The following is a 25,201-nucleotide window of genomic DNA, read 5'->3' as shown; positions in this document are numbered from 1 at the left end:
CTTAGTCTTCTGATCTTTGCTCTCTCCCTGGGCTCTCTGACCCAACCAGGACTTTCCATTATCATCTCTACTTCAAATGTGTATCTCACCACCCATCAAAAGCCAGTACTGAATTTCCCCTCTAAATCACTTCTTGGCCAGAATCTTGTTTTTAAAACCTAAGTCTGTGGGGCGCCTGGGTGGCTGGGCCGGTTAAGTGTCCGACTTCAGCTCAGGTCATGATCTCATGGCTCGTGAGTTCCAGCCCCATGTCGGGGTCTGTGCTGACAGCTCGGAGCCTGGAGCCTGCTTCGGATTCTGTGTCTCCCTCTCTCTGCTCCTACCCTGCTCACACTCTGTCTCTGTCAAAAATAAACATTAATAATAATAATAATAATAATAAATAAATAAATAAATAAAACCTAAATCTGACATCACATCTTGGCTTAAAAGCCTTCACTGACTCCCCACTGTTGTCAGGATATAACCCATCTCCTTCTAGTGGCACATAAACCCGATAATCCAGTCCCTCTCTCGCACCTCCACTTCAGCTCTCACACTGTCCCCTGGAATCCAAGCGCCTGGCTACTGGCAGCCTTGTGTCTGTTCCTGGCACATCCACGCTCCTGTTGGCAGTGTCTTCTTTAACCTGGAATGCCCAGCCCCAACCTATTTCCTCTGTGCCTAGAACTCAGCTAGCTCTTCCTCCACTCTGACTCCAGCCGACATCCCATGTGCTCAGCCGGGGCTCCCTGCTCCACGCTCCCTCCCAGAGCATACTTCCCTTCCTCAATCACAGCGCTTACCACCCTGTGCTCACCTTTTTACACAACTATCTTCCCCACTAGAATGGGAGCTCCTGGAAGAAAAAAACTGTTGCTTATCCCTGCAGCCTTAAAACCTACTAGCAACAGGAATGGATGATGAACAAACTGACATGAGGCCAGAGGACACTGTATGAGATCCAGGTAGTAAGAGCTACAGTGTCCACTTTACCCACACGGCAATAACTATTTGGACTTGGAGGGATGAAAACAGTCAAAATAGGTCATTGGAATATCTAGTCTGCAACATGACAAAATGAGAAACAAATGTGGCAAGTGCTTAAGGGTTGGCACCTTTCCCAGCCTCCTGGTTTTCCCCCAGAACCGTACAGTTTAGTTTACTACATATGACAGACTTTCTCTCCAGCTGAAATCTCAGGACTCTGAACAGGGCAGGCTGATGAAAGAAGAATCAGGAACATAATCATATGATGAACTGGATACTCACCTGGTTACTACAAGGCTTACAGCAAGTACAAGTAAATTTGCTCATCAAACTAATTTTGTTGCCCTAACATCAAAAAATATGAATGACTGGGGTGCCTGGGTGGCTCAGTCGGTTAAGCATCCGACTTCAATTCAGGTCATGGTCTCATAGCTCATGAGTTCCAGCCCCACGTTGGGCTCTGTGCTAACAGCTCAGAGCCCAGAGCCTGCTTCGGATCTGTGTCTCCTCCTCTCTCTGCCCCTCCCCCCACTCATGCTCGTACGCTCGCGCGCGCTCTCTCTCTCTCTCCTTCAAAATAAACATTTAAAAAAAAAAAAGGTTTAAAAAAAAAAAGAAAAACTATGAATGACTTGTTCCTTACCTTGCTTGGTGATCTGAAAGGTCTTCTTGCTGCAAAGGACAACAGCCTGAAGCATCTCATGGGGAGACACGTGTGCCTTAAAATTTCGGGGGTTCCAGAGCTTTCTCATCAGCTCTCCAAAACGCTGGACCAACAAGAACATGATATCCCCTGGAGGACGTTTGATGTTCTTATAATTGTCTTCTTCCAGGAAGTAGTTCCGGAGAGGAGGAACATTAGACAAAGCCTGGAAGTCAAATACTCCAGCCAATTAATCCAGAGCCCCTGCGAAGGGCCCCCATGCACAACCCTGGGAGCCAAGGGTTATAGAACCAGGCCTGTGATGGCCTCAAAGAGTCAAAAGGAAATGCTTAGGTTTAAAGTTCACATTATTATAGAAACATCCTCTGTACTAAGTTTCACATAAAGTCCAGTTCTGCAGATACTTTGTTTTAGATATGAAGTTTTTTATTTATTATTTTTTTTATTTTTTAGAGAATTTTTTTTAAGCAATCTGTACATCCAACATGGGACTCAAACTTAAAACCCTGAGATCAAGAGGCACCCGTTCCACCAAATGAGCCAGCCAGGCAACCCAAACAAGAAGTTTAAAAAAAAAAAAAAAAAAAAAAGTATTCAGACGCCTAGGTGGCTCAATTGGATGAGCATCCAACTCCTGATTTCAACTTAGATCATAATCCCAGGGTGATGGGATTGAGCCCCACATCAGCCTCTGCACTAAGCATGGAGCCTGCTTAAGATTCTCTCCCCTTCTGCCTCCCTCTCTTGTGCACTCTCTCACTCTAAAAATAAATGATAATTTTTTATAAAAAAAGAATTCAAGTCCCTATTCACTGACCAACTTATTTAATAATTTCCTTCATTTATTCTAATTAGGTTTGTGACTATATTTGCATTCATAGGAATTAAAAGCTAGAAATCCAAATATTCCATTTGGCTAGGGCAGAGATAACTATCTGGAGGCCAAACTTCTCCCATCTCTCAAATGCACATTAAAATTTGAGCTCTGTGTCGACAGCTCAGAGCATGGAGTCTGCTTCAGATTCTGTGTGTCCCTCTCTCTCTGTCCCTCCCTCACTAGTACTCTGTCTCTCTCTCTCTCTCTCAAAAACAAATAAAAACATTAAAAAAAAAACTTAAAAAAAATGGGGTGCCTGGGTGGCTTAGTTGGTTAAACGTCTAACTTCAGTTAGACTCAGGTCATGATCTCGCCATGCACGAGTTTAGGCCCTGTGTTGGGCTCTGTGCTGACAGCTCAGACCCTGGAGTCTGCTTTGGATTCTGTGTCTCTCTCTTTTTCTGTCCCTCCCTCACTAGTACTGTCTCTCTCTCTCTCAAAAATAAATAAAACCATTAAAAAAATTTTTTTTCAATAACATGAAAGTCATCTTAATAAAGTTTGGTGTTTTTCCCAAGTGTGGTATTTATTGAAAGAGTGGTAATAAATAAATATAAAATAAAATAACAAAAATTAATATAATTATATATAAAAATGATACAAAATGAACATATATATAAAAGTGATTAATTCTGTTATGATCAAAAATGGTCAAAAGGTTTAGGAGAACAAAAATAAATTTTACCAAACAGAAATACTCTGCAATCCAGCAACTGCACCATTAGGTATTTATTTACCCAAAGAATACAAAAATACAGATGCAAAAGGGTACATGCACACCAATGTATACAGCAGCAGCATTATCAACAATAGCCAAACTATGGAGAGAGCCCAAATGTCCATCGATTGATGAATGAATAAAGAAGATGTGGTGTATATAAACACAATGAAGTATTTGTTGGCCATCAAAAAGAATGAAATCTTGCCATCTGCAATGACATGGATGGAGCTGGAATGTATTATGCCAAGCAAAATAAGTCAATCAGAGAAAGACAAATACCATATGATTTCACTCATATGTGGAACTTAAGAAACAACACAGATGAACATATGGGAATGGGCAGGGCAGGGGGGTGAAGAGAAGGAAACAAACCACAAGAGACTCTTAATGATACAGAACAAGCTATGGGTAATGGAGGGAGGTGGGTGGGAGATGGGTACTAAGGAGGGCACACGCTATGATGAGCACTGAGTGTTGTATGTAACTGATGAATCACTGAATTCTGCTCCTGAAACCAATATTGCACTGTATGTTAACTAAAATTTAAATTAAAATAGTAATAATAATAATAATAATAATAAATTTTACCTCATTAAAGAAAGATAAAGACTAGCCATGTTGGTTCAGGAAGAAATAATGCTCATTAGTATGAGCTACAAAACTGGGAGGGAAACCACAGAACAGACCCTAAATAAATGCCATCTCCCTACAGGTCCCTCCTGATGGGTTTGTGAATCCTTAACAGCACTGTGCTTACTATGAGCACAACTTTCTTTGGCAAGGTAATCCGTTTAGAAAGGAGGATAGAGGTTTCTGCTAAATACAATAAACCTAGGCATCTTAAAGGAAGACAACTCAGGACACAGGGAATACTGCAACAGAGATGATTGGGAAAGCCCCTACAAGCTTAGCTCACCTAAATAAACAAGGACTTCATGCCTAGAGAATAATTACTAAAAAAAAGGGTTATTATCGAAAGGAAAGAAGTATGGGGGCTGAGTGGCTCAGTCGGTTGAGCATTGAATTCTTGATTTCGGCTCAGGTCATGATCTCAGTTTGTGAATTCGAGCCCCATGTTGGGCTCTGCACTGACAAGGTGAAGCCTGCTTGGGATTTTCTCTCTCCTTTCCCCTCTCTCGCCCTCCCCTGCACATGTGTGCACACATGCACTCTCTCTCTCAAAATAAATAAACTTTACAAAAATAAATTAATAAATAAAGAAGTATGGACAAAGTTCATCCTAGTTCTCACTTATCCAAGCTGTGGAGAGAGGTTGCTCTCTGCTTTCAGCAACAATACAAAAAAGTATGTGTCAGACGGAAATCATTCAGCCTCCAGATGGAATACTTCGTCCATTCAATCCCATTGTAGTGGCAATTATATCACAGAGGATTTGTTCGTCTACTTATTTTAAAAATAAAAACTTCCTATGGGAACTAAAACCCCTCACAAAGCCAAGGCTAACTGTACTGACCATGTTCAAATCCAATCTGTTCAACCTGTAAGTCTTTTTCTCTCTACTTAAGCATTTAACCTTTCCAGGGTCTAGGTATGACATCAGTGGCAGGTGCCAAAACTGACAGATACACTTTCATAATTTTTTATCCAAATTCTTTATGTAAAAATACCATAATCAAAGTTTAAAGGCCAAATAAGAACTAGAAGGAAATCTGTGCAACATATATAACAGAAAAACACTAATATATATTTTTCAGAGTTCAGCAAAATAAACTACCAACAGAAAAATGAGCACACGGCCCATCAACACTTGAAAAAATACAAGTAATCAACTTCAGAAGTGAATAAACAAAAGATAAGTTAAATGTATCAAAATGGGAAAAAAATAACAGTGTAACAGACACAATGCAAGATGAAGAACTCTCTTTTGTGTTGCTGATGGGTTTGTAAATTGCTACAAACAGCCTACAGCCTAGAATCTAGGCCCTAAATGCATTAATACAAGAAATGATGGTTAAATAAACTATAATTCATTCACGAGTTGAATTAACATGTAATCATTAAAGATGCTGAACAAGAATATGTACAGGCATAGGTTAGGTTTCAGACCACTACAATAAAGCTAATAATACAATAAAGAGAGTCAAAGGGATTTTTTGGTTTCCCAGTCCATCATAAGGTTATGTTTCTACTATACTATAGTCTATTAAGTGTGCAATAGCCTATGTCTAAAAAAACAACGTGCATACCTTAATTTAAAAATACTTTTAAGTTAAGTAATTTAGGGGCACCTGGGTGGCTCAGTCGGTTAAGCGCCCAACTCTTGATTTCGGCTCAGGTCATGATCTCATGGTTCATGGGATCAAACCCCGAGTAGGACTCTGCGCTGACAGTGTGAAGTCTTCTCGGGATTCTCTCTCTCACTCTGCCCCTCCCCCACTCTCCAAAATCTATAAACGTTAAAAAAACTTAATACTTTATTGCTAAAAAAAATGCTATCATCTGAGTTTTTTTTTTTAAGATTTATTTTTTTAAGAGAGAGAGCAAATGTGCACCCACAAGGGGGAGGGGCAGAAAGAGAAAGGGAGAGAGAGAGAATCCCCAGAAGGCGCTGTACTGTCAGTGCAGAGTCTGACGCAGGGCCTAATGCAGGGCCTGATCTTAGCAACTGTGAGATCATGATCTGAGCTGAAATCAAGAGTCAGATGCTGAACTGACTGAGCAACCCAGATGCCCTCCAACATCTGAGCTTTCAGTGAGTCATCTTTATACTGGTGGAGGATCTTGCCTCCATGCTGATAGCTACTGACTGATCATGTTGCTGAAGCCGGGGTGACTCCAGCAGTTTATTAAAACAAGATGACAATGAAGTTTGCCGCATCAACAGACTCTTCCTTGCATGAACAATTTCTCCCTGGCATGTGATGCTGTTTGTTAGTATTTTACCCACAGCAGAACTTTCAAAATTGGAGTCGATCCTCTCCAACCTTGTTATTGCTTTGTCATCCAAGTTTATGTAACATTCCAAATCCTTTGTCATTTCAACAATCCTCACAGCGTCTTCACCAGTAGATTCCATCTCAAGAAACCCTATTCTTTGCTCAGACATAAGAAGCAACTCCTCATCCACTAAAGTTTTACCATGAAATTGCAGCGATTCAAATATAATTAACAGGGGTGCCTGGGTGGCTCAGTTGGTTAAACATCTGACTCTTGACTTTGGCTCGGGTAATGGCCTCATGAGTTCGTGGGTATGAGTCCCACATCAGGCTCTGTGTTAACACTGCAAAGCCTGCTTGGAATTCTCTCTCTTCTCTCTGCCCTGTCCCCCCAATAAATAAGCTACAAAATATACATATACATATATAGTATATGTATATGACCACATATATACACACAGCACATATACATATATATGTATATTTTATATGTATAGTAACAAGCCTAAAACATTGCAAGGATTACCAAAATGTGACATAGTCACAAAGTGAGCAAATGTTGCCAGGAAAATGGTGCTGAAGGACTTCCTTGACACAGGGTTGCCACAAACCTTCAATTTGTAAAAAGCACAATGTCTGTGAGGCACAATAAAGTGAAGCACAATAAAATAAAGTGTGCCTGTATTGATTTCATACATTTTAAGCAGGACAGAGTACTAGAGAAAGGAAAGAATGAAGCCTTCATTCTTTATACTTTCTACATCTTCCACCCATCCCTTAAGTGTTTATGTTTATAAATTTTAATTAATTTTTGTGGTCAACGAAGCAAGATTATTGTTAATGTTCTTAATTGTGCTTACTAACATGTTCTAATTTTTCTACAATGTATATGTAATACTCATATAATTTTTTAATGTTTATTTATTTTTGAGAGAGTGGGGAAAGGACAGAGAGAGAAAGAATCCCAAGCAGGCTCCATACTGCCAGCACAGAGCTCAATGCAAGGCTCAAACCCACGAACTGTGAGATTATGACCTGAGCCAAAATCAAGAGTCGGACCCTTAACCAACTGAGCCACCCGAGCACCCCAACTTGTTAATTTTTTAGAAGACAAAACTTAATTGCAAACAGGAGAACTTTGGCTTTCTGTATGCCCCACTTTGGAGCTTAAGCGCAGGAGGAGGATCAAGACCTCAGATAGCCAGCACAAGGAACATCTGCGCTATTAAAAAAAGAAAAGATGCATCATCTAACACATGTGTTTCTTATTCAGTACTGCCAGGCCACACACTCATTCTATCCTTCATTCCCTGAAAACTCCAGAGGCCATGAGCCCAGAGGCTAGAAAAAGCCTCACCATCGGGCAACAGCCCTTTGAGCAGACATAGGAATGTTATGTTTGGTGCAAATAGTTAAGTAGAATCCTCAGCAAGACTTGGTGTCTCCAGGTACCATTTGACTCTACCAGAAGGCAGTCACTTCTGGCTGACCTTCACAGTGTTCTCAGGTTACCTCCTCTCCCCATCACTGTTCCCATCTTGATCCTACCTGAAGGACAGCGTTGGCATAGTCATTGGCCTTTATGTTATTCAAGCCCACGATACCCGGCAGATAAGTGGTCCCATCATATGCCCGGGACAATTTGGCTTGCTTGTCCAAGTTTGCAATCTGCTGCTTTGTGAAAGTGGGCTTCAACACATACTGCAAAGCAAAAGAAAATTCCAAGATGTTTCAGGACTGTCTACGGAGTTCACAAGAGCTATGTGAAATAGCAATTTCTGTCAAAAACAAAAAATACTTTGGTCATGAATGTCTCAACACACAACCAAAGGGCTCCCAACCAAAGAGCTCCCAACAATAGGTATAAAAGCTGAGGTAACATTGAACAGGCCCTCTCCTTACTAATCTAGAAGGGGATCTCTGTGTTTAACCCAAAATCACTGAATCCCCAGGTCTTTCTTCAGACCTCACATCTGGCCAACTCCATGATAAACGGTCCAAAACTGGAGGACACACGTCTCTGCAGGCAGCAGGAGTCTGAGTGCCGGGTGAGACCTCACACAGGACTGGTATGGACCCAGCGCAGAAGCAGGAATGCCTCCCCACCTCTGTGCAAATCTGAGATCTCATACTCCCTATGGCTGGAAGGGCAGGAGCAGAACCTTCCCCGGTCCTAGACCCATAAGGGTCATCACATAAAGGGCTGAAGAGAGGTCTCTACTAAGTCTCTTGGGGACCTTGTACTTACTTCAGTTCCTCTCTCTAATTACTATCCATAACTACTTTAACCTCAACTATTAACAGGCATATAAAATTTATAAAAGTAGCATAGTGTTTCAAACACTCGACACTAAGCTTTCCTTAAAAATGAACAAAGCATTCAGCATGAATACACAGACACTTGTTAAAAAATAAACAATAATCAATAGTTCCAACATTAATCAAACCCAAGAAGACTTTCTATGATCTCTTCCTAAGTACAATGACTCTTGGCACAGATCACACACCAGAGCCCACAGATGGGAGGCACTGGCCATTTGGGCTGCATCATATCAAAAGTAGTCATGAGCTGGTATGCAGCTTGGTATCCACTATCCTACACCAGGCCTAATTCATATCCTTCCTCCTAAGTGTGGAAGGTAATATACTTCACAAAAATGCTTTCACCCCAATTAGAAAGTAGCTGCATTTCTTTAGTCCTAACCCACAATGTTAGAAGCAGAAACAGCCGCTAGATTGCAGACCATAGGCCACACTTATGAATCCAGACCTTCTTACTAAGGTCTCTCTTGCTGCTCCCAAAGGGAAAGAAGCCTCTCCAAGCCCGAGAAATGGAGATTCTTCCCTAACCTTGGGGCGGGCAGATCCCCAGGAGCCCTAGGCTGGCTCCCAAGAGAACTAGTTCCAAACCAGCCTCCTGGATACATACTGTGATATCCTCCAGCGAGGAATCGATGATCTCATAGTTATCTGGAAGGCAGTAAAACTTGAGGGTGTGGAGGTTGAGGAAGACATGGTGGCTAAACTGGACACTGTGAATGTAGGCATGAGACTTCAAACCCCGGCCTGTAGGGAAGAATGAAAGGCAGTGTAGGGCAGATGCCAGAGAGAGACAAATCAGATTTGATTTTCCTTCAGTATTTTGTACTGGAACGTATTAATATCGGCAAAAACAAAGTACTACACCATCTGTGCAATGAATCTCCTACATGAACTTTTCTCACCACAAAAGTTAGCAAGAAAGAATAGCACATTAGTACTTTATTCCTTGGATGGCATTAAGACACTGGTTAGGGAGGGCTGGGTGGGTGGCTTAGTTGGTTAAGCGTCCAACCTCAGCTCAGGTCACGATCTCACGGTTCATGGATTCAACCCCTACATCAGGCTCTGTGCTGACAACTCAGAGCTTGGAGCCTGCTTCAGATTCTGTGTCTCCCTCCCTCTCTGCCCCTCGCCCACTTGAGCTCTGTCTCTCTCTCAAAAAATAAACATTAAAAACTGAAGAAAAAAAAATCTCTCTAGAGACCTGTAGCTGGCACTGAAAACTTCACAAGTTTAAAATGCACAACACTGGGGAGCCTGGGTGGCTCAGTCAGTTAAGCATCTGACTCTTGGTCTCAGGTCAGCTCATGATCTCACGGTTCATGAAATCGAGCCCCGACATAGGGCTCAACACTGACAACATGGAGCCTGCTTAGGATTCTCTCTCTCCCTCTCTCTCTCTGCCTCTCCCCAGCTCACGATCCCTCTCTCTCTCTCTCAAAAACAAATAAACATTGTTTAAACATTTAAAACAAATAAAATAAAATGCACAATGCTTATTTACCCTGAAAGTACTTGCCACACACCAGACAGGCATATGCATTGATATGTGAAAGGGAGATGGAACACAGTTTCTCAAAGTCAAAGTCCAGCACACTCCTAAAACAACCAAACCAAAGAAAAAAACAATTAATAGGGACAGAGGTCTAGGAAAGCACTCAAGAGAAGCAGCATTGGCTCCACACTGCACAATGTCACATAGCATCCTTCAGAGATAGTTCAACAACCTTCTATAAACTGTGGGAAACATTAACTATTCCTCCCCTCAACATTTACTATAGCAACCTCACCCACCAAGTCCCAAAGCAGTATCAAAAAGTATCTGTACTAGACACACAATGCCAGTGACCATCTTTTTTCTTTTTTTTTAAATTTACAACCAGTAGAGAACCTTTCATTGCAGTCGCTTTCTCTGGAAGAAAAGCTACAAGTAGGACTAAAGTGACAGGACCTCAACAGCATTCCAAATTAAAAGGCTGGGGGTGGAAGGATATCAAGAGTGAACAAACCCTTTTATAGAAGAAAAACCTATTTTTGTCCATAAAAGTAAATGGGAAACCTGAATATTAGGAGAATACCTACAAATCGATCTACTTATTCAACTGCAAAGTAATGCTATATGAGTACCAGGTAGGTTAAGGGACAAAAAAACTTTACTTTTATTGAATCCACAGGTGACAAAGAGATTTCTCCTCAAATATTAACTCTAATTAATTGGTACTGGTCCCAGTAAAGCTATACTGTCCATTAAAGGAAGCAAGAGCCACAAGTTGATACCGAAATTTCAATTTAAATAATTAAAATTTGGGGCACCTGGGTGGCTCAGTTAGTTAAGCATCTGACTCTTGATTGTGCTCAGGTCATGACCTCACGGTTCATGGGTTCAAGCCTTGGGTCGGGCTCTGCACTGGCAGTGTGGAGCCTGCTTGGGATTCTCTCCCTCTCTCTCTGCCCCTCCCCAACTTGTGCACATGCTCTCGTGCTCTCTCTTTCTCTCTCTCTCAAAAATAAACATTTAAAAAAAATAATAAAATTGGAAACTTGGTTCCTCAAGCCATGTTTCAAGTCCTCATTAGCCATAAATGGCTTGTGCCTGCCACAACAGCTAGCCCTTATAAAGAGTAACTCCACAGGGCACCTGGGTGGCTCAATCTGTTAAGCGTCCGACTTCAGCTCAGGTCATGATCTCACGGTTCGTGAGTTCAAGCCCCGCGTCAGGCTCTGTGCTGACAGCTCAGAGCCTGGAGCCTATTTCAGATTCTGTGTCTCCCTCTCTCTCTCTCTCTCTCTCTCTGACCCTCCCCCGTTCATGCTCTGTCTCAAAAATAAATAAACGTTAAAAAAAAAATTAAAAATAAAAAAAAATGAAGAGTAACTCCACTACTAAGAAAACTTCTATTAGCACTACAACCTTAGAGCATAAGTTGAAAAGCACTGTAAGATGCCATCTGGAATCAAAGAAAAGAAACAGGGATGAGATGACTACCTGTTTTAGGACATATCTGTTTTTCTTTTCTCTGTTGAATTCCAGCCACCTAGAGTAGTACCTAGCACGTAGTGATTGCTCAAAAAATATTTAAATTTGTTACCGTCATTTTAAGTATACTATGCACTCTGTTATTCCACCAAATTCAAACTAAGCTAAAAGCTCTTTATGCATGTGCCCACCCTTAAAAAAAAAATGCCCTCTAACACTTTATATTAAAAAACAAAGATTAATAAATATGGCAAGAAGCACAATCTTCTGGGCAGAAAGCTTTAAAAAGAATAAAATTTGTGATCATTTGACATAGAGTCAAATCTATGCACTTCCTGCATAGATTCCATCATTCTGTGCTGCCCTTGGCATCCCTGTCCTACTAACCTGTTAATGGTATCCAGGTACGGGCAATGGCGGCTCCTCCGGTCCTCAGAATCCACGCGGCCATTCTTTGCTGAAAGGAAAATCATCACAGGCTGTGAAAATGGGAAACCAGTACTCAGGGTGAACTACTAGTACAAAGAAACCCAGAAATGAGAAAAACTAAACAGGATGAGCTCCTACACAGGAGGCATGGCAATATACCAAAAAGCCCACTAATGGAACAAGTGCCAAATTGGGAGAAGATATGTGAAACTCATAGAACCAAAAAACAATTCATTTGCAGATTACATAAAGAAATTGGTGAAACAATAAAAGACAACCCAACAGAAAATGAGGAAAATATCCTCAACAACCAAGAAAATGCAAATTTCCCTGGACAATAATACACCACTTCATATCTACCATAGAAGGAAAGAAATAAAATCGGAAAATTCCAAGTGTTGGCAAATACATAGAGCAATTGAAATGTTCCTGTAACTGCTGGTGGGAATGTAAACTGTTACAACCTCTTGGAAAATAGTACAGCAAGATCAAAGCTGAAAATATGCAGAACTCTGACCCAGCAATCTCTACCTATAAACCTGAGAGAAACTTTTGCACATGTACACTGGAAGTGCTTAACTAAAAATATTTATAGCAGCATATCTGAAAGGGCCCAAATTGGAAACAAACCAAATATCCGCCACAAATAAAATAAATAAATGTATTCTGGTATCACCAATAGAACACTATGTAGCCATGAATATCTATTTGAATGAACCTCAAAAATATGGTTAGCAAAAAAAAAAGGTAAATCAGAAGACCACATACATATGATTCCATTTACATCAAATACAAAATAAAACACAGTACTACTTAGGGATACATATATGAAGTAAAACGAAAAATACGGGGCGCCTGGGTGGCTCAGTCAATTAAGTGTCCAACTTCGGCACAGGTCATGATCTCGCAGTTCACAAGTTTGAGCCCTGCACTAGGCTCTGTGCTGACAGCTCAGAGCCTGCAGCCTGCTTCACATTCTATGTCTCCCTCTCTGTCCCTCCCCAACTTGTGCTGTCTCTCTCTCTCAAAAATTAACACAAAGAAACTTAAAAAATAAATAAAAGTAGAAATGAAAAAAAATTCAAAATAGCACATAAGAGTATTCCAATATATAGAATAGTGAATTCCCAAACAAGGAAGGCAAATACAACTAGGAAGGGGCCTAAGGGACCTTCCTAAGGTACTGGTTACATACCACTCAGCTTCTTAAGCTGAATAGCATTAGGAGACAATTCTCCATAGGTCTCTCGTGTTTCTGCCCATATTGTGATCAAAGGCACTGTCTGCCTCCAGACTATCTTGTCAAGAATATTTGTATACCAAACAGCATTAGAAGACAGAGAGTCGCCCTACAGAGCAAAGGGGAGGCAAATTCAGACTATTATGAAAGATTTAAGTTCTGTAAGCCCAGAGTTCCTCTCCAGTAAGGCCACCCACTGTGAGTATGTGTCCTCTTCATATTGCACTGTGGGAAATGACACTACAGGAACTAGTCCCATCTTCATTAGCATCCAAAAAACTGTAGCAGGCTAATTAGGCAGCTTGCAAATAAAATCTCAAACCCTTCACAGTTATTGACAAGTGGTAAATTTAAGGATGTAAATGTTCATTCTTCTTTATTTTTTTAATATATATTTTTAAATTTATTTATTGTTTAATTTACATCCAAGTTAGTTAGCGTATAGTGCAACAATGATTTCAGGAGTAGATTCCTTAATGCCCCTTACCCATTTAGCCCATCCCCCCTCCCGCAACCCCTCCAGCAATCCTCATTTGTTCTCTATATTTAAGAGTCTCTTATGTTTTGTTCCCCTCCCTGTTTTTATATTCTTTTTGCTTCCTTTCCCTTATGTTCATCTGTTCAGTATCTTAAATTCCTCATATGAGTGAAGTCATATATTTGTCTTTCTCTGACTGACTGTAATTTCACTTAGCATAATACCCTCCAGTTCCATCCATGTTGTTGCAAATGTCAAGATTTCATTCTTTTTGATTGCCAAGTAATACTCCATTGTATATATATATACACACCACACCTTTATCCATTCATCCGTCGATGGACATTTGGGCTCTTTCCATATCTTGGCTATTGTCGATAGTGCTGCTATAAACATGGGGGTGCACGTGTCCCTTTGAAACAGCACACCTGTATCCCTTGGGTAAATACCTAGTAGAGCAACTGCTGAGTTGTAGGGTAGTCTTATTTTAATTTTTTGAGGAACCTCCATACTGTTCTCCAGAGTGGCTGCACCAGTCTGCATTCCCACCAACAGTGCAAAAGAGATCCTCTTTCTCCACATCATCGCCAACATCTGTTTTTGCCTGAGTTGTTAACGTCAGCCATTCTGAAAGGTGTGACACGGTATCTCATAGTGGTTTTGATTTGTCTTTCCCTGATGATGAGTGAGGTTGATTGAGCATTTTTTTCATGTGTCTGTTTGCCATCTGGATGTCTTCTTTGAAGAAGTGTCTATTCGTGTCTTTTGCCCATTTCTTTCACTAGATTATTTGTTTTTCGAGTGTTGTTTGTTAAGTCCTTTATCGATTTTGGACACTAACCCTTTATCTGATATGTCATTTGCAAATATCTTCTCCCATTCTGTCAGTTGCCTTTTAGTTTTGCTAATTGTTTTCTTTGCTGTGCAGAAGCTTCTTATTTTGATGAGGTCCCAATAGTTCACTTTTGCTTTTGTTTCCCTTGCGTCCAGAGATGTCTTGAGTAAGAAGTTGCTGCGGCTGAGGTCAAAGAGGTTTTTGCCTGCTTTCTTCTCTAGGATTTTGATGGCTTCCTGTCTTACATTTAGGTCTTTCATCCATTTTGAGTTCATTTTTGTGTATGGTGTAAGAAAGTGGTCCAGGTTCATTTTTCTGCATGTCACTGTCCAGTTTTCCCAGCACCATTTGAAGAGACGGTCTTCCATTGGATGTTCTTTCCTGCTTTGTCAAAGATTAGTTGGCCATAAGTTTGTGGGTCCATTTCTGGGTTCTCTACTCTGTTCCATTGATCAGAGTGTCTGCTTTCGTGTCAGTACCATCCTGTCTTGATGATTACAGCTTTGTAATACAGCCTGAAGTCTGAGAGTGTGATGCCTCGAGCTTCGGTTTTCTTTTTCAAGATTGCTTTGGCTATTGGGGGTCTTTTCTGGTTCCATACAAATCTGAGGATTGTTTGTTCTACCTCTGTGAAGAATGCTGGTGTTATTTTGATAGGGATTGCTCTTTCTTCTTTAAACTATAATTGTGCATTATATTCAATCCATCTTAGTACCTGTGATCTATTTCACCATAAAAATAAAAGGGAGTTGGGGGGGTGGGGGGGGGGGGGGAGACAAGCCAGAATAGCAACTGGGATTCTAGCCTGTTCCAAAGAAAATAATCTCCTTTATCACAACTAAGCAAGATACCTAAAAAACAATTTCTCTTCCAAAGAAAGGGAAACCAGAAGCTGATAAGGTATTTAAGAAGGGCAAAGAATGCCCTGAAATTATTAATTACTCAAGAATATTTATCAAGCACTTTCTATGAGTAAGGTGCTATTCTGGACCCTCCGCGTAATACAAAAATATGTCAAACAGAAGACTGTAAGAACTTTAAGAGTTAATGTTAAAATATAATCATATACAGATAACCAGGACCAGAAGGCAGAATTATAAAGTCTTGGAGAACTAGGAACTCCTCCCATGAATCCCACCCTTAGCATGTAAGCATAGTGATATATTCACCTGCTACTTCAGTAGGCTTTTACTAACTCTCCACAAAGCAAGTATACAGGAACAGGTTCAAGTCAGGAGTTTCAAGTTCAGTGAAGGAAATGTAATTGCAGTGAAAAGGGAAAGCTTCACAAGTGGTGGAAATGTACTTAACAACTGGTAGGATATCAACAAATTGGAAAAGGCAGCCCACTAAAAGGAAGCCAAGGATGGGTAAAGAGGTCTCTAGGAATCAGAGAGTGTCAGGCGAAGCAGGAATCCAGAGAAAGCTGGCAAAAGGCTGCAGTCACGGAAGGGAGTTAAGACTCACTAGCAGTTGTTAGAATGGCTCCCAAAGGTCACAGCCTCCAGAACTACCTCCACTAATTTTCATAGGGACAGCCACGTAAGACCCACTTTCCCAAACCACAGTGACTCAGTCCAGGTAAAGAATGGCAAAGCAGTGTGGCGGAGGTGCCCAGGGTTCAGGATCTTGACGCTACATGGTCACATTCCAGATACTACAACAGAACTCACAAATCAGGTGTTTTGTAAACACTGAAGGAGATAACATAATTTAGTAAGTGATTTTCCAGTTATTTACAAAAGTAATTAGCACAGAGCCTGGCACACGTTAGGTATTCGATAAAGGGCAGACGCTGTTATTTCTACTGTTAAAACATCAAAGGTGCGGTTGTCACTAAGACTAGTGCTGTCCTCGTTAAAACGCAGTGGAGGCCTGTCGCCGACACGAGTGGAGGGTGAATGCCCCACCCCCACCCTCACTCCCAAGGAAAGGGAGTCGAGAGGAAAAGGAGAACGCAAGAGTGGAGCCCGCGTCCGGCCCAGCCCCGCGCACCTCGCACCTCCCGCTCAGGCTCGGAGTCCTCGTCAGCCTCGCGCTCCCGCTTCACTCGCACGGCCGGGACGACCGGCGTCGGGGCCTCGCGCGCGCTCACAGGCTCGACCTCCCGCTTCACACGCACTGGGCTGCCCCGGGAGCTCGGCGCCTCTGTCTCCCGCTCCCGATCTCGCTCCCGCTTGACGCGACCCGAGCTGCCCCTCGACTCGGACTCGCGCTTCCCGCGGGTGGAACCACGAGACTCACGCTTGGACCGACCGGACATTGCCACTACCGGCCGGGTCGTTCTGCGCAAGCTCAAAGCACGCCAGAGCGCGCGGCAGGCATCCAATCAGGAGCGGCGCTGTTAGCCAGCCCAGGGCTCTCTACGAGTCCGCATTGTGGACACATTTCCCCTGGAGAAACTTCTGGGAAGTGCTGCGCCTCTTGTGGTCCCTTTAGGTCTGGGCGGGGGCCTGAGAACACCATGCGGGCCTACTGCCACCTTTCCCAAAATTTGCAGCTGACACAGGGGGAACCTTTCATTGGTGTAGAAGCCGTTGGCTCGCCTCGGTGGTTCAGTCGGTTAAGCCTCTGACTCTCGATTTTGGCTCAGGTCATGATCCCACAGTGCTGGATGGAGCCCCACGGCAGGTTCTGCATGCTGAGAGCACAGAGCCTACTTGGGATTCTCTCCCTCTGTCTCTGCCCCTCCCGCCTTCAACTCCTGTGCTGCTGCTCTCTCTCTCAAAATAAATAAGTAAACCTCAAAAAAAAAAAAAAAAAAAAGACTAGAAAACCAGTCCTGCATATTCTACAAGCGCTGAGTCCTTCTGCAGGGACAGTTAAGACATGGGTAGGGTGGGCTCAGGAGCTTCGCCGGCTGGAAGGGGTGTCCCGGTCCCCAGCAGTCTTCCTGGGGCTGCCTGGTGGCGGGATGCTGCTCTGTGCCCTGCCAGGGCACTTACCTCCTCACAACCTCTTTTGAGGTAGATGCTCTCAGTTACCTTGTTCACAAATGAGAAAACTGAAGCACCGGAGCTCAATAGCTGAGGTCACGCAACTGGCGATGGGAGTTTCACAGCATTTTATCACACAAAAAGCAAAGGAAGACTCCACACCGAACGCTGAGTGGAGTCAGCGTTTGTGTTTTTCTGAATTTTCTGATGCATCAGCAGTAAGCCTAAGTCCTGTTTCCTATTGCTAATTTCACAAAGAAAAGCCCCGACGGAGAGTGGAAGCCGCGCATGCCCCATCCCAGCACCCGCGCAGGCAACTCCGCGCGCCGGGCCGCTCGGCCCGGCAGGCTCTTTCGGGGCGGGTCCAGGGCCGGGGGCCGGAAGTCGGGGTGCGCAGCTCGCCAGGAGGGAGGGCGGCCGTTGGGGCCGTTGATTCGCGGCGGCTCCGACCCCAAGGCTCCAGATGGAATCGACGCCGGATCCCGGGCCGGGACTCTGCTGCAAGCCGGGCGGGCGTCTGGACATGAGCCACGGCTTCGTGCACCACATCCGACGGAACCAACTCGCCCGGTACCGCCCCGCCCTGCCGCCGCCACCCCCAGCCTAGCTTGGCCCGGCAGTCTCTGACTCCCGCTCGGCTCCCCGCAGGGACGACTATGACAAGAAGGTGAAACAAGCAGCCAAGGAGAAGGCGAGGAGGCGGCACACGCCGGCGCCGACGCGGCCCCGAAAGCCCGACCTGCAGGTGTACCTGCCGCGACACCGAGGTGAGGCCGCCCACCCCGCCTGCCTCCTCCAGCCCGCGCGCTCTTTCGGCCCCCAGCCCTTAGCCTTTATGCGCTCTTTTCTTTAAATGGAAAAAAAAAAAACAAAAACAAAAACAAAAAAACACTTTTTATTCCCCAAGGCTCAGTTCATGTCGTCCCTTCCCGGAACCCCCACCTCGACGCTCCCCATTCTCCGCTCCCTGAATCTCCCTGAAAACAGGGAAGGCTCCATGGCCCCCAGTTAAGCATCACTATTACAGGAAATACCTGGGAGCCGGCAAGAAGTTGTTTGTCTACCGGTTTGCCCACCATGCTATACTTGAGAGTTCTCACTCTGTGACGGAGAGAAAGCTTGGCACAGCTGTACTTGACCAGGACATACTTGTGGAATGAAACTCAAAAGTCAGTATTTAAAATGTTTTTTTCTTTAAAGAAAAACAATAAAAGCCATTTCTCAAGCTTCCCAGATACCTAGAGATAACAGTACCTAACTTGGCACTAGATTTGTTTAGCATTACTAAATTTGTTTAGTGTTAGATCTTGGGTATGTTCATTCGTTTAGTTTTCATGGGATATCATAAGTCGGAAACTATTATCATTTGTTTCACAATCAGGAAAGAAGCACAGAGAGACTAAGTAACTTGCCCAAGATCTCAGAGCTAATAAATAGCAGAGCCTGTATTTGAACCCAGGCAGGGCTGTATCCACCTCTCCACTACTTTCCTGCGAAGGTACATTGTATATCTACTATGTGACTGTACATTGTATATCTACTGTGTGTGTGACAAGACTGCTGGCCCCAGAGCAAGGATACAAAGGTAAAGGAAACTACTGATTGGCAGCACACTTAATACATGCACACACATACAGGGTCCATAGGAAGATTGGGACTTTCTTTATGGTATGTTTTCATGTTTCATACATGTGGGCAGGGGCTCCAACAGCCCTCCCCTCTTCCCTCTCACTGTGATTCATCCCTCCAGATGGCTCTACCCACCCAAGCAATCCAGACTGTGAGGAATCCGGTGAAAGCAGCAGTAGTGGCAGCTCCGAGCCAGAGCCTTCTGGCCATCAGCTCTTCTGTTTAGAATATGAGGCAGACAGCGGAGAGGTCACCTCAGTTATCGTGTATCAGGTATGCCTCGTGGAAGCAGCTGCAGCCTGAAGGTCCTGGGCCATGCTAGAAATCACTGCCAGAGCCTCAGCCACTGTTTTCCTCAGGGCCAGTGGGAAGTGTCGGCTCCAGTTAGGAGCATAGACTGCTGGGTGATGTTTTGAGCACAACTCACACCTGTCACACAGTGATTCTCAGCGGGCAACAGGGAGGGCATGTGGCCCCCAGGTGAAAATCACTATTACAGGGGACACCTGGGAAATGACAGGCACTGGCAAGAAGCTATGAGTCAAATGGAGTTCTGTGAGAGTGTTGTCTAGGGACAGGGCAGGTCGCCTTTCCAGAAGAGGCCAGGCCCTGAGCTTCCCGACTCTTCCTCCACGTAGGACGATGATCCAGGAAGGGTGAGTGAGGAGGTGTCAGCACACACGCCTCTGGACCCACCCCTGCGAGAGGCCCTCAAGTTTCGCATCCAGGAGGAGATTGCAAAGCGCCAGAGCCGACATTGACCAGACTGAAGGCATTCTCACCAGGCTGGATTCACTGCCCAGGGAGCTCACTCCTGGTTTGGGGGTGCCAAGACCAGTTTGAACTGATCTCGAGACATACACATACACACACGCACACCGACACACCCCAAGCTGACACATCCATAGGAATAAGGTGTTGCAGGGACAAGCCTGGCCACCTCCTTTGCAGCCATTCTTTCTTGTATCTTGGCCCATTTGACCAGCCTAGTATTCTGGAATTCAAAAATTTTGTTTGGCTAGCTTGGTGTCCTGGAAGCAGAGATTCCAGGGAGAACTGAGGTTTATAATAGCTTGTGCTAACATGCTGCTTTCTTACTGAGGTCAGATGCCATAGGACACCTAGCTGCTGCACTCCACCCAGCTCACTGAACTGTGTTTGTTGCTTCATGGTTCCTTTGTTCCTAGCTTCTGCTCACTTCCATCCACGTTTTCCTAGGTCTTTTTTTTTTTCAGCTGTTTCTTTGTTCTTTCCATTCTCTCCTCTTTTGGTCTCAGAATCCATGAGTTCCACCCTACCTCCCAATATGACTGTGCACCTCCCAACTGCTCAGGACTGTGGAGGTGGGGAGTTCTGCAGGTCTACCTTGTGGACAAGCTCTCCCACTTACTCTGATACCAGTGAAGTGGGAGATTTTCATTTTGCAGATTGCATGGCTTTTGCAGATTCCTCTCACACCCCCCTGCTTTGCACTGTCTAGATAGAGCTAGAAGATGATGGCAGAACCAAACTGCAGGGGTTCCCTGCAGCACAACCTGCCTTGGATATGGCTACAGGATTCCAGTTTTCAGCCTCCCCAGCTGTGAACAGACCATCCTCTGCTCAGGCTAGAGAGGGATCAGCAAAACAAGCGTGAAACGACTCTCCCAATGTGATATAACAGTCTTGAATGTACATACAAAGGGAAATTCAACATAAGCAATAATTGCCTATTGGGAGCCGTGGTTGCAAAAAAGAAGAAGAAGAAGAGGAGGAGGAGGAGGAGGAAGAAGAAAAGGCCCAAAGGGCAGTAAAATGAGCCTCTTTCCTCTGCCCTTCCCCTGCCTCAGTCTTTTTCCTTTCCTATCTCCCAAGAGTATATAAACTGAGATCCTTAGACTAAAGATCCTAGGAATATCACTGCTTTCACCTCAGTGAACATTTTCCTTTATACAGGGTTAGGTTGAGATCTGAGAAGTCCACAAGACATCCTGTGCACTGCAGTTCCAAGCCACTTCAGATTTCCAGCAACTGACCTGACCTCAGTGACTTGAAGTATGGGGTTTAAGTGAGCCCATGAACACTAAGACTTCTTGAAACCAAAGTCCCCCTGCCCCAGGGGTTTCTCTACATCAGGGTCTCAAGATTAGTCTGGCCTTTCCATCTCAGCAGCTTTTCTCTTAAAGGACACCTGAGGGCACTGTTGGTTTGTGCCCTACACCCCTGAAAATCTACCGCCTCAGGAATGGGGCAAGGCAGCTACTTAAACTACATCATTAGAATCTAGCAAGCCACAGCTTGCAGTACCGGAGGAATTCTGGGAAGGTGAGTGAGGTGGATAAGTTAGGCCAAGGACCAGAAGGTTCCTGACCCATAGAGCTGGCCTAAGGTTAAATGCCTTAACTTGCCAGTCCTGGGCTCGGTTGTACTTTCAGAGGAGAAAGTCTGCCCTCTACTTAACTCAGCCTGGCTGGAAGTGCCTTTTGACTTCTAATGTTAACTACCCTCCAGAGCCTCCCAGGTCAGGGAGGCTGTGCCATACTCTATCCCCAATCTTCCTGCAGCTCAGAGGACTGGGGATTTTAGTCTTCCAGCTCTTCAACTGACCTTCCTACTTGGACATAGGATTTCACTGGAACTCTTAGGCTTCCTAGTCTGGAAATGCTTTTTGCATCTGTCTTCTCACAACTGGATGGCCTGTTTCACGGATTTATTACAGAATTTAGAAACAAGACCAGAAGAAGAGGTTGGGGGCATGGCACCTGAAATTTTAGCCTCCATTCCTGTTTGTGAGAAGGGAAGTGTGTACCTATTGTGACCTTTTATGTGTTTGTCATGTAATCCTCACACTCTCAGGTAAGAGACTCACAGGAACTTCTTGTTTGTGAGCTTTTTTCTTGAGGCATTTTGCTTATCAAGTGCATATAAAATATTTTCCACCCAAGAAAGCATCCTAACTCTTAGCTAATTTAAGCAACAGGACTAGAAACCACTAAGCCTGGTACTGAAATGAGAGGTTGTCCTCTAGGGGAGGCCTGTTGGTGATGCTGCTGCCACTGCTCCAGATGTGCCTGAAATGCTTCTCTGGTGATGGCCTTCTACCAGCTGACAGCCTTCTAGCTCAGGCTCTTTGCTTGTTGCCACCCCTCAGCAGGGCTCCATGATGGTACTGGCACCATCTAGTGTATTCACCAGACTTGCCTCCAGACATCTTCCGGCAGTTTTCAAAAATCAGTGCTTCGCCATCAAGGAGCATGTTCCAGAGCATTTCCCATGGGCTCTAGAGATGTCACAGAAAGGTCTGCCATGGCTATTTGGTACAGTGGCAACCATGTCGGACTAACTGGAGCTTTCTGGCAGGCTGCTTCAGAATCAGTCCTAATTTGACTAGGTACTTTTTTGGCTGTCTAAAAAAAAAAGTCTGGGAGCCTCATAGACCTATCTCACGCCCCTGAATGTTCTTACCGAGGGTAGGCCTTGGAGTTTAAGGGTTTGTGTTTCCTGGGCCATGATGGCTGATATTATAAATAGAAGGAATCTGGAGTTTTTAGGGGCTTTCGGCTGTATAAGAGTAAACACTAGAGTTTGAGTTCTAGCCAGTTGGCAAGCATAGAAGTCTTTGAAGAATGTAATGCAAGAATGGAAAAGAAGAACGTAAAGCTTTTTGTACTGAGTGTAGGAGTCTGTGGAGCTTGGCCAGCCAGTAGGACCAATGTGGGCAATAACAAACACTTCTCCCTGTGGATGAGACTCTGAAAGGGGCATTCCACCTTCATGATCCACTCTGCAAGACACTGCCAACTAGAGATCAGCCCGTGGGGCTGGAAGAAACCGTTTGGGGTAGTGACTATCCAGCCTGCTGTGCATTTGCCAGGATGCGTGGATAGTAGAGTAGTGGATCCCCAGCCGGTTCCCAAGTGTAACTGAGGCCCTTGCATATAGGAAGAGGAAGGAGGACAATTCTCTTCCTACCTCTGAGCCTTCTGGGAGAATCAGCATGGAATGTTGACAATTATTTGAAACATTTTAAGCTCCCTCATTGAATTCTGCCCTGTCCCTGAGAAATCAGATGGCCAAGACGCCATAGGCACGTACCCCAAATTTCTCCAGTAGTTAGAGTGACGCTAGAAGTAAAAACCTGAGTAAATGGCTCCTTTGCCTTCTCAGTGCCACCAGATGAGAGGTTGGTTGCTCAACTGGTTGAGTTGTGGTGTTAAATGTGTAACAAGCCATCTGTTCTTCTGTTTCCTCATTTCCAATGTTTCTGCTGTGTGGATGGATTAATGAAGTGAAGTGTGCAAATTATTTGAAAATCCTGGAAGAAAGGTACTTTTCAAAAACAGTATTCTTTTTGAGCAATAAACTTAACTATTTTTACAGCACTGTTTTTGCCAAGAGTTTTGAAATCGCTTGTGTACATAAGAGAAGTACAGATTAAATGCCTGCCCTAAAGTCATTCAGCACCACCAAATCAGCACTTGAAATCTCATCTCTTGCTTTGCCTTGACTATTTTAAGAACTGTCCTGGTTGGAGCATAACAACTAGACTCACGTAGCATTAAAGCTAGAAGGGACTATTAAAGATGTCTGGTCCCACTTGTTTTCTGATAAGTGACTCCTCCCTACCGACTACACACAAAGAGCCCTTCTGTCATAGGGAGTCCTGTCTTGGGGTAATTCTACTTTCGGGATTACTGAGATTGTCATATTAAGCCAAAATCTGTCTCGGTCACAGTTCTAGAGTGCTTGTCTTACCTCTACTTTACATTAGAACAGCCAGTTTAGGACCTAAGTAGCTTCTCAGGTCTTCCCATGATAACGGTTGGACAGCAACTCAAACCCAGCTCAACTGAGTGTAGTTAAGTGTTGACTAAGACTTGCAAAACTTCCAATGAGGTAGGAAATGCTGAGGTTTCACAGTACCGTTGGGCAGGTGAAAAGAAGGTGTCTGCTCCAATGGGAACACACCTGGGCAGGAAGGTGGTGCTTCTCTGTGAATTAGCAAGAGGCACCTCTGTATTCTGGGGCACAGAACATGGCGCCCAGAAAGTGGACTGTATTTTATACCCCACTAGTCCATTCAGCCAGTGATTTCATTGTACAGTGATTTCTCTGCACAGCCATACTTATTGGCCCTGCTTTAACCACTTGTCCTGCTGCAATTCAGAAAAGGGCTCTCCCACAGATTTCCTGTTTCTATTTTTACCTTCCACTGGGTCAAAAAAAAGGTTGCTCCTTCAAGCCCTTTCCCAGTATATCTCCATTTTCCCCACAGTACAGGGCCCCTGTTTCTACACATTACCTTTGACTCACCAGTGCTGCCACACCTAAGCTTCCCCTGTTCCTGGCAGTCTGGGCCTCTGTTCCCTTTGGCTATGTGAGAAAGAAGTATTCCCACTCTTTTTTTTATCATGAAAAGAATGTCCAGGAAGGCACCCTTGGCCTGTACATTTTGGTGAAGCCAATGGTAATTTATTCCCACGCTATCCTGTTTCCTCTTCCCAGATTGCTCTGGGTCTCCAGCCTGCCTCTCTTACCAACACCTGGCCATGTGTGACCATGGATATCTACTGATCTCCGTGGCCTTGTTTCGAGTAAGCGCTCATCAGTCGGGAAACATGACACTGACAGTACTTTGTGTACTTGTACCTTGAAAATAAAAAGTATCTGGGGGCGCCTGGATGGGCCAGTCGGTTGGGCGTCCAACTTCAGCTCAGGTCATGATCTCAGCGGTCCCAAGTTCGAGCTCCGCATCGGACTCTGTGCTGACAGCTCGGAGCCTGCAGCCTGTTTCGGATTCTGTGTCTCCCTCTCTGTCCTCATACTGCCCTTCCCACACTCATACTCTGTCTCTCTCAAAAATAAACATTAAAAAAAAAAAAAAGTATCTGATGAAAGTAGCCCTCCTCCAGGGTTTGCTGGGCGGAGGGGAAGCATAAGCCAAATCCAAGGCGCTTGAAACTTAACAGCCAAGGTTTTGTGCTCGCTTCTCCGCGGACCCACCTCGCCCAGAACAGAGAGGCAGGCCCGGCCACATTGAGGGAGGCTCCCGGAAGTCTCACTGCCGGACAGTCCAGGCTGCAAAAATGTGCCCAGCGGCGAAGGGAGGCTTCCTCCAGCCTTGTAGGCGATGGCAATCACAGCGATGCAGCCCCGGAGCTTCCCGCCTCCCGAAGCTTCCACCGCAGGAACAGGGTACGCGGGACTGTCGGCATCTCGGAGTCAGAGCCTCCACCCGAGTCCCTCGG

The 25,201-nt window shown here is 44.4% G+C and overlaps 2 protein-coding genes across 3 annotated transcripts in view; one reads left to right on the top strand and one right to left on the bottom strand.

Annotated features, from left to right (window-relative positions):
* USP39 (ubiquitin specific peptidase 39) overlaps positions 1 to 17,728 on the bottom strand; it is a 30,634-nt gene extending 12,906 nt beyond the window's left edge. The window contains exons 1-6 of one of the 2 annotated variants that reach the window (XM_049652073.1): positions 16,405 to 17,728; positions 11,815 to 11,884; positions 9,955 to 10,049; positions 9,058 to 9,194; positions 7,677 to 7,829; positions 1,613 to 1,838 (exon numbers count right to left, since the gene is read on the bottom strand). In XM_049652073.1, coding sequence (XP_049508030.1) covers positions 1,613 to 1,838; positions 7,677 to 7,829; positions 9,058 to 9,194; positions 9,955 to 10,049; positions 11,815 to 11,884; positions 16,405 to 16,672 — 949 coding nt within the window. In that variant the 5' untranslated portion in view covers positions 16,673 to 17,728. The remainder of the gene's footprint in view (positions 1 to 1,612; positions 1,839 to 7,676; positions 7,830 to 9,057; positions 9,195 to 9,954; positions 10,050 to 11,814; positions 11,885 to 16,404) is intronic. The other variant, XM_049652075.1, reaches the window with a different exon arrangement.
* CA3H2orf68 (chromosome A3 C2orf68 homolog) lies at positions 17,714 to 23,335 on the top strand. Its single transcript, XM_049652082.1, has 4 exons — positions 17,714 to 17,915; positions 17,994 to 18,112; positions 19,096 to 19,247; positions 19,613 to 23,335. The coding sequence occupies exons 1-4, from the start codon at positions 17,809 to 17,811 to the stop codon at positions 19,733 to 19,735; spliced, it is 501 nt and encodes a 166-aa protein (XP_049508039.1). The 5' UTR covers positions 17,714 to 17,808; the 3' UTR covers positions 19,736 to 23,335.
* Positions 23,336 to 25,201: the final 1,866 nt, after the last annotated feature.

Source organism: Panthera uncia, assembly GCF_023721935.1.
Source record: "Panthera uncia isolate 11264 chromosome A3 unlocalized genomic scaffold, Puncia_PCG_1.0 HiC_scaffold_12, whole genome shotgun sequence".
Taxonomy (NCBI): Eukaryota; Metazoa; Chordata; class Mammalia; order Carnivora; family Felidae; genus Panthera; species Panthera uncia.
Note: the sequence above shows the minus strand (reverse complement) of the source record. Positions and strands in the feature narration are given on the sequence as shown.

Bases quoted from the DNA above. Each gene is read 5' to 3' on its own strand.
- CA3H2orf68 (XM_049652082.1), top strand. From the start codon at position 17,809: ATGGAATCGACGCCGGATCCCGGGCCGGGACTCTGCTGCAAGCCGGGC. The intron at 17,916-17,993 runs GTACCGCCCCGC...GGCTCCCCGCAG, and splicing joins CGACGGAACCAACTCGCCCG to GGACGACTATGACAAGAAGG. The intron at 18,113-19,095 runs GTGAGGCCGCCC...TCATCCCTCCAG, and splicing joins GTACCTGCCGCGACACCGAG to ATGGCTCTACCCACCCAAGC.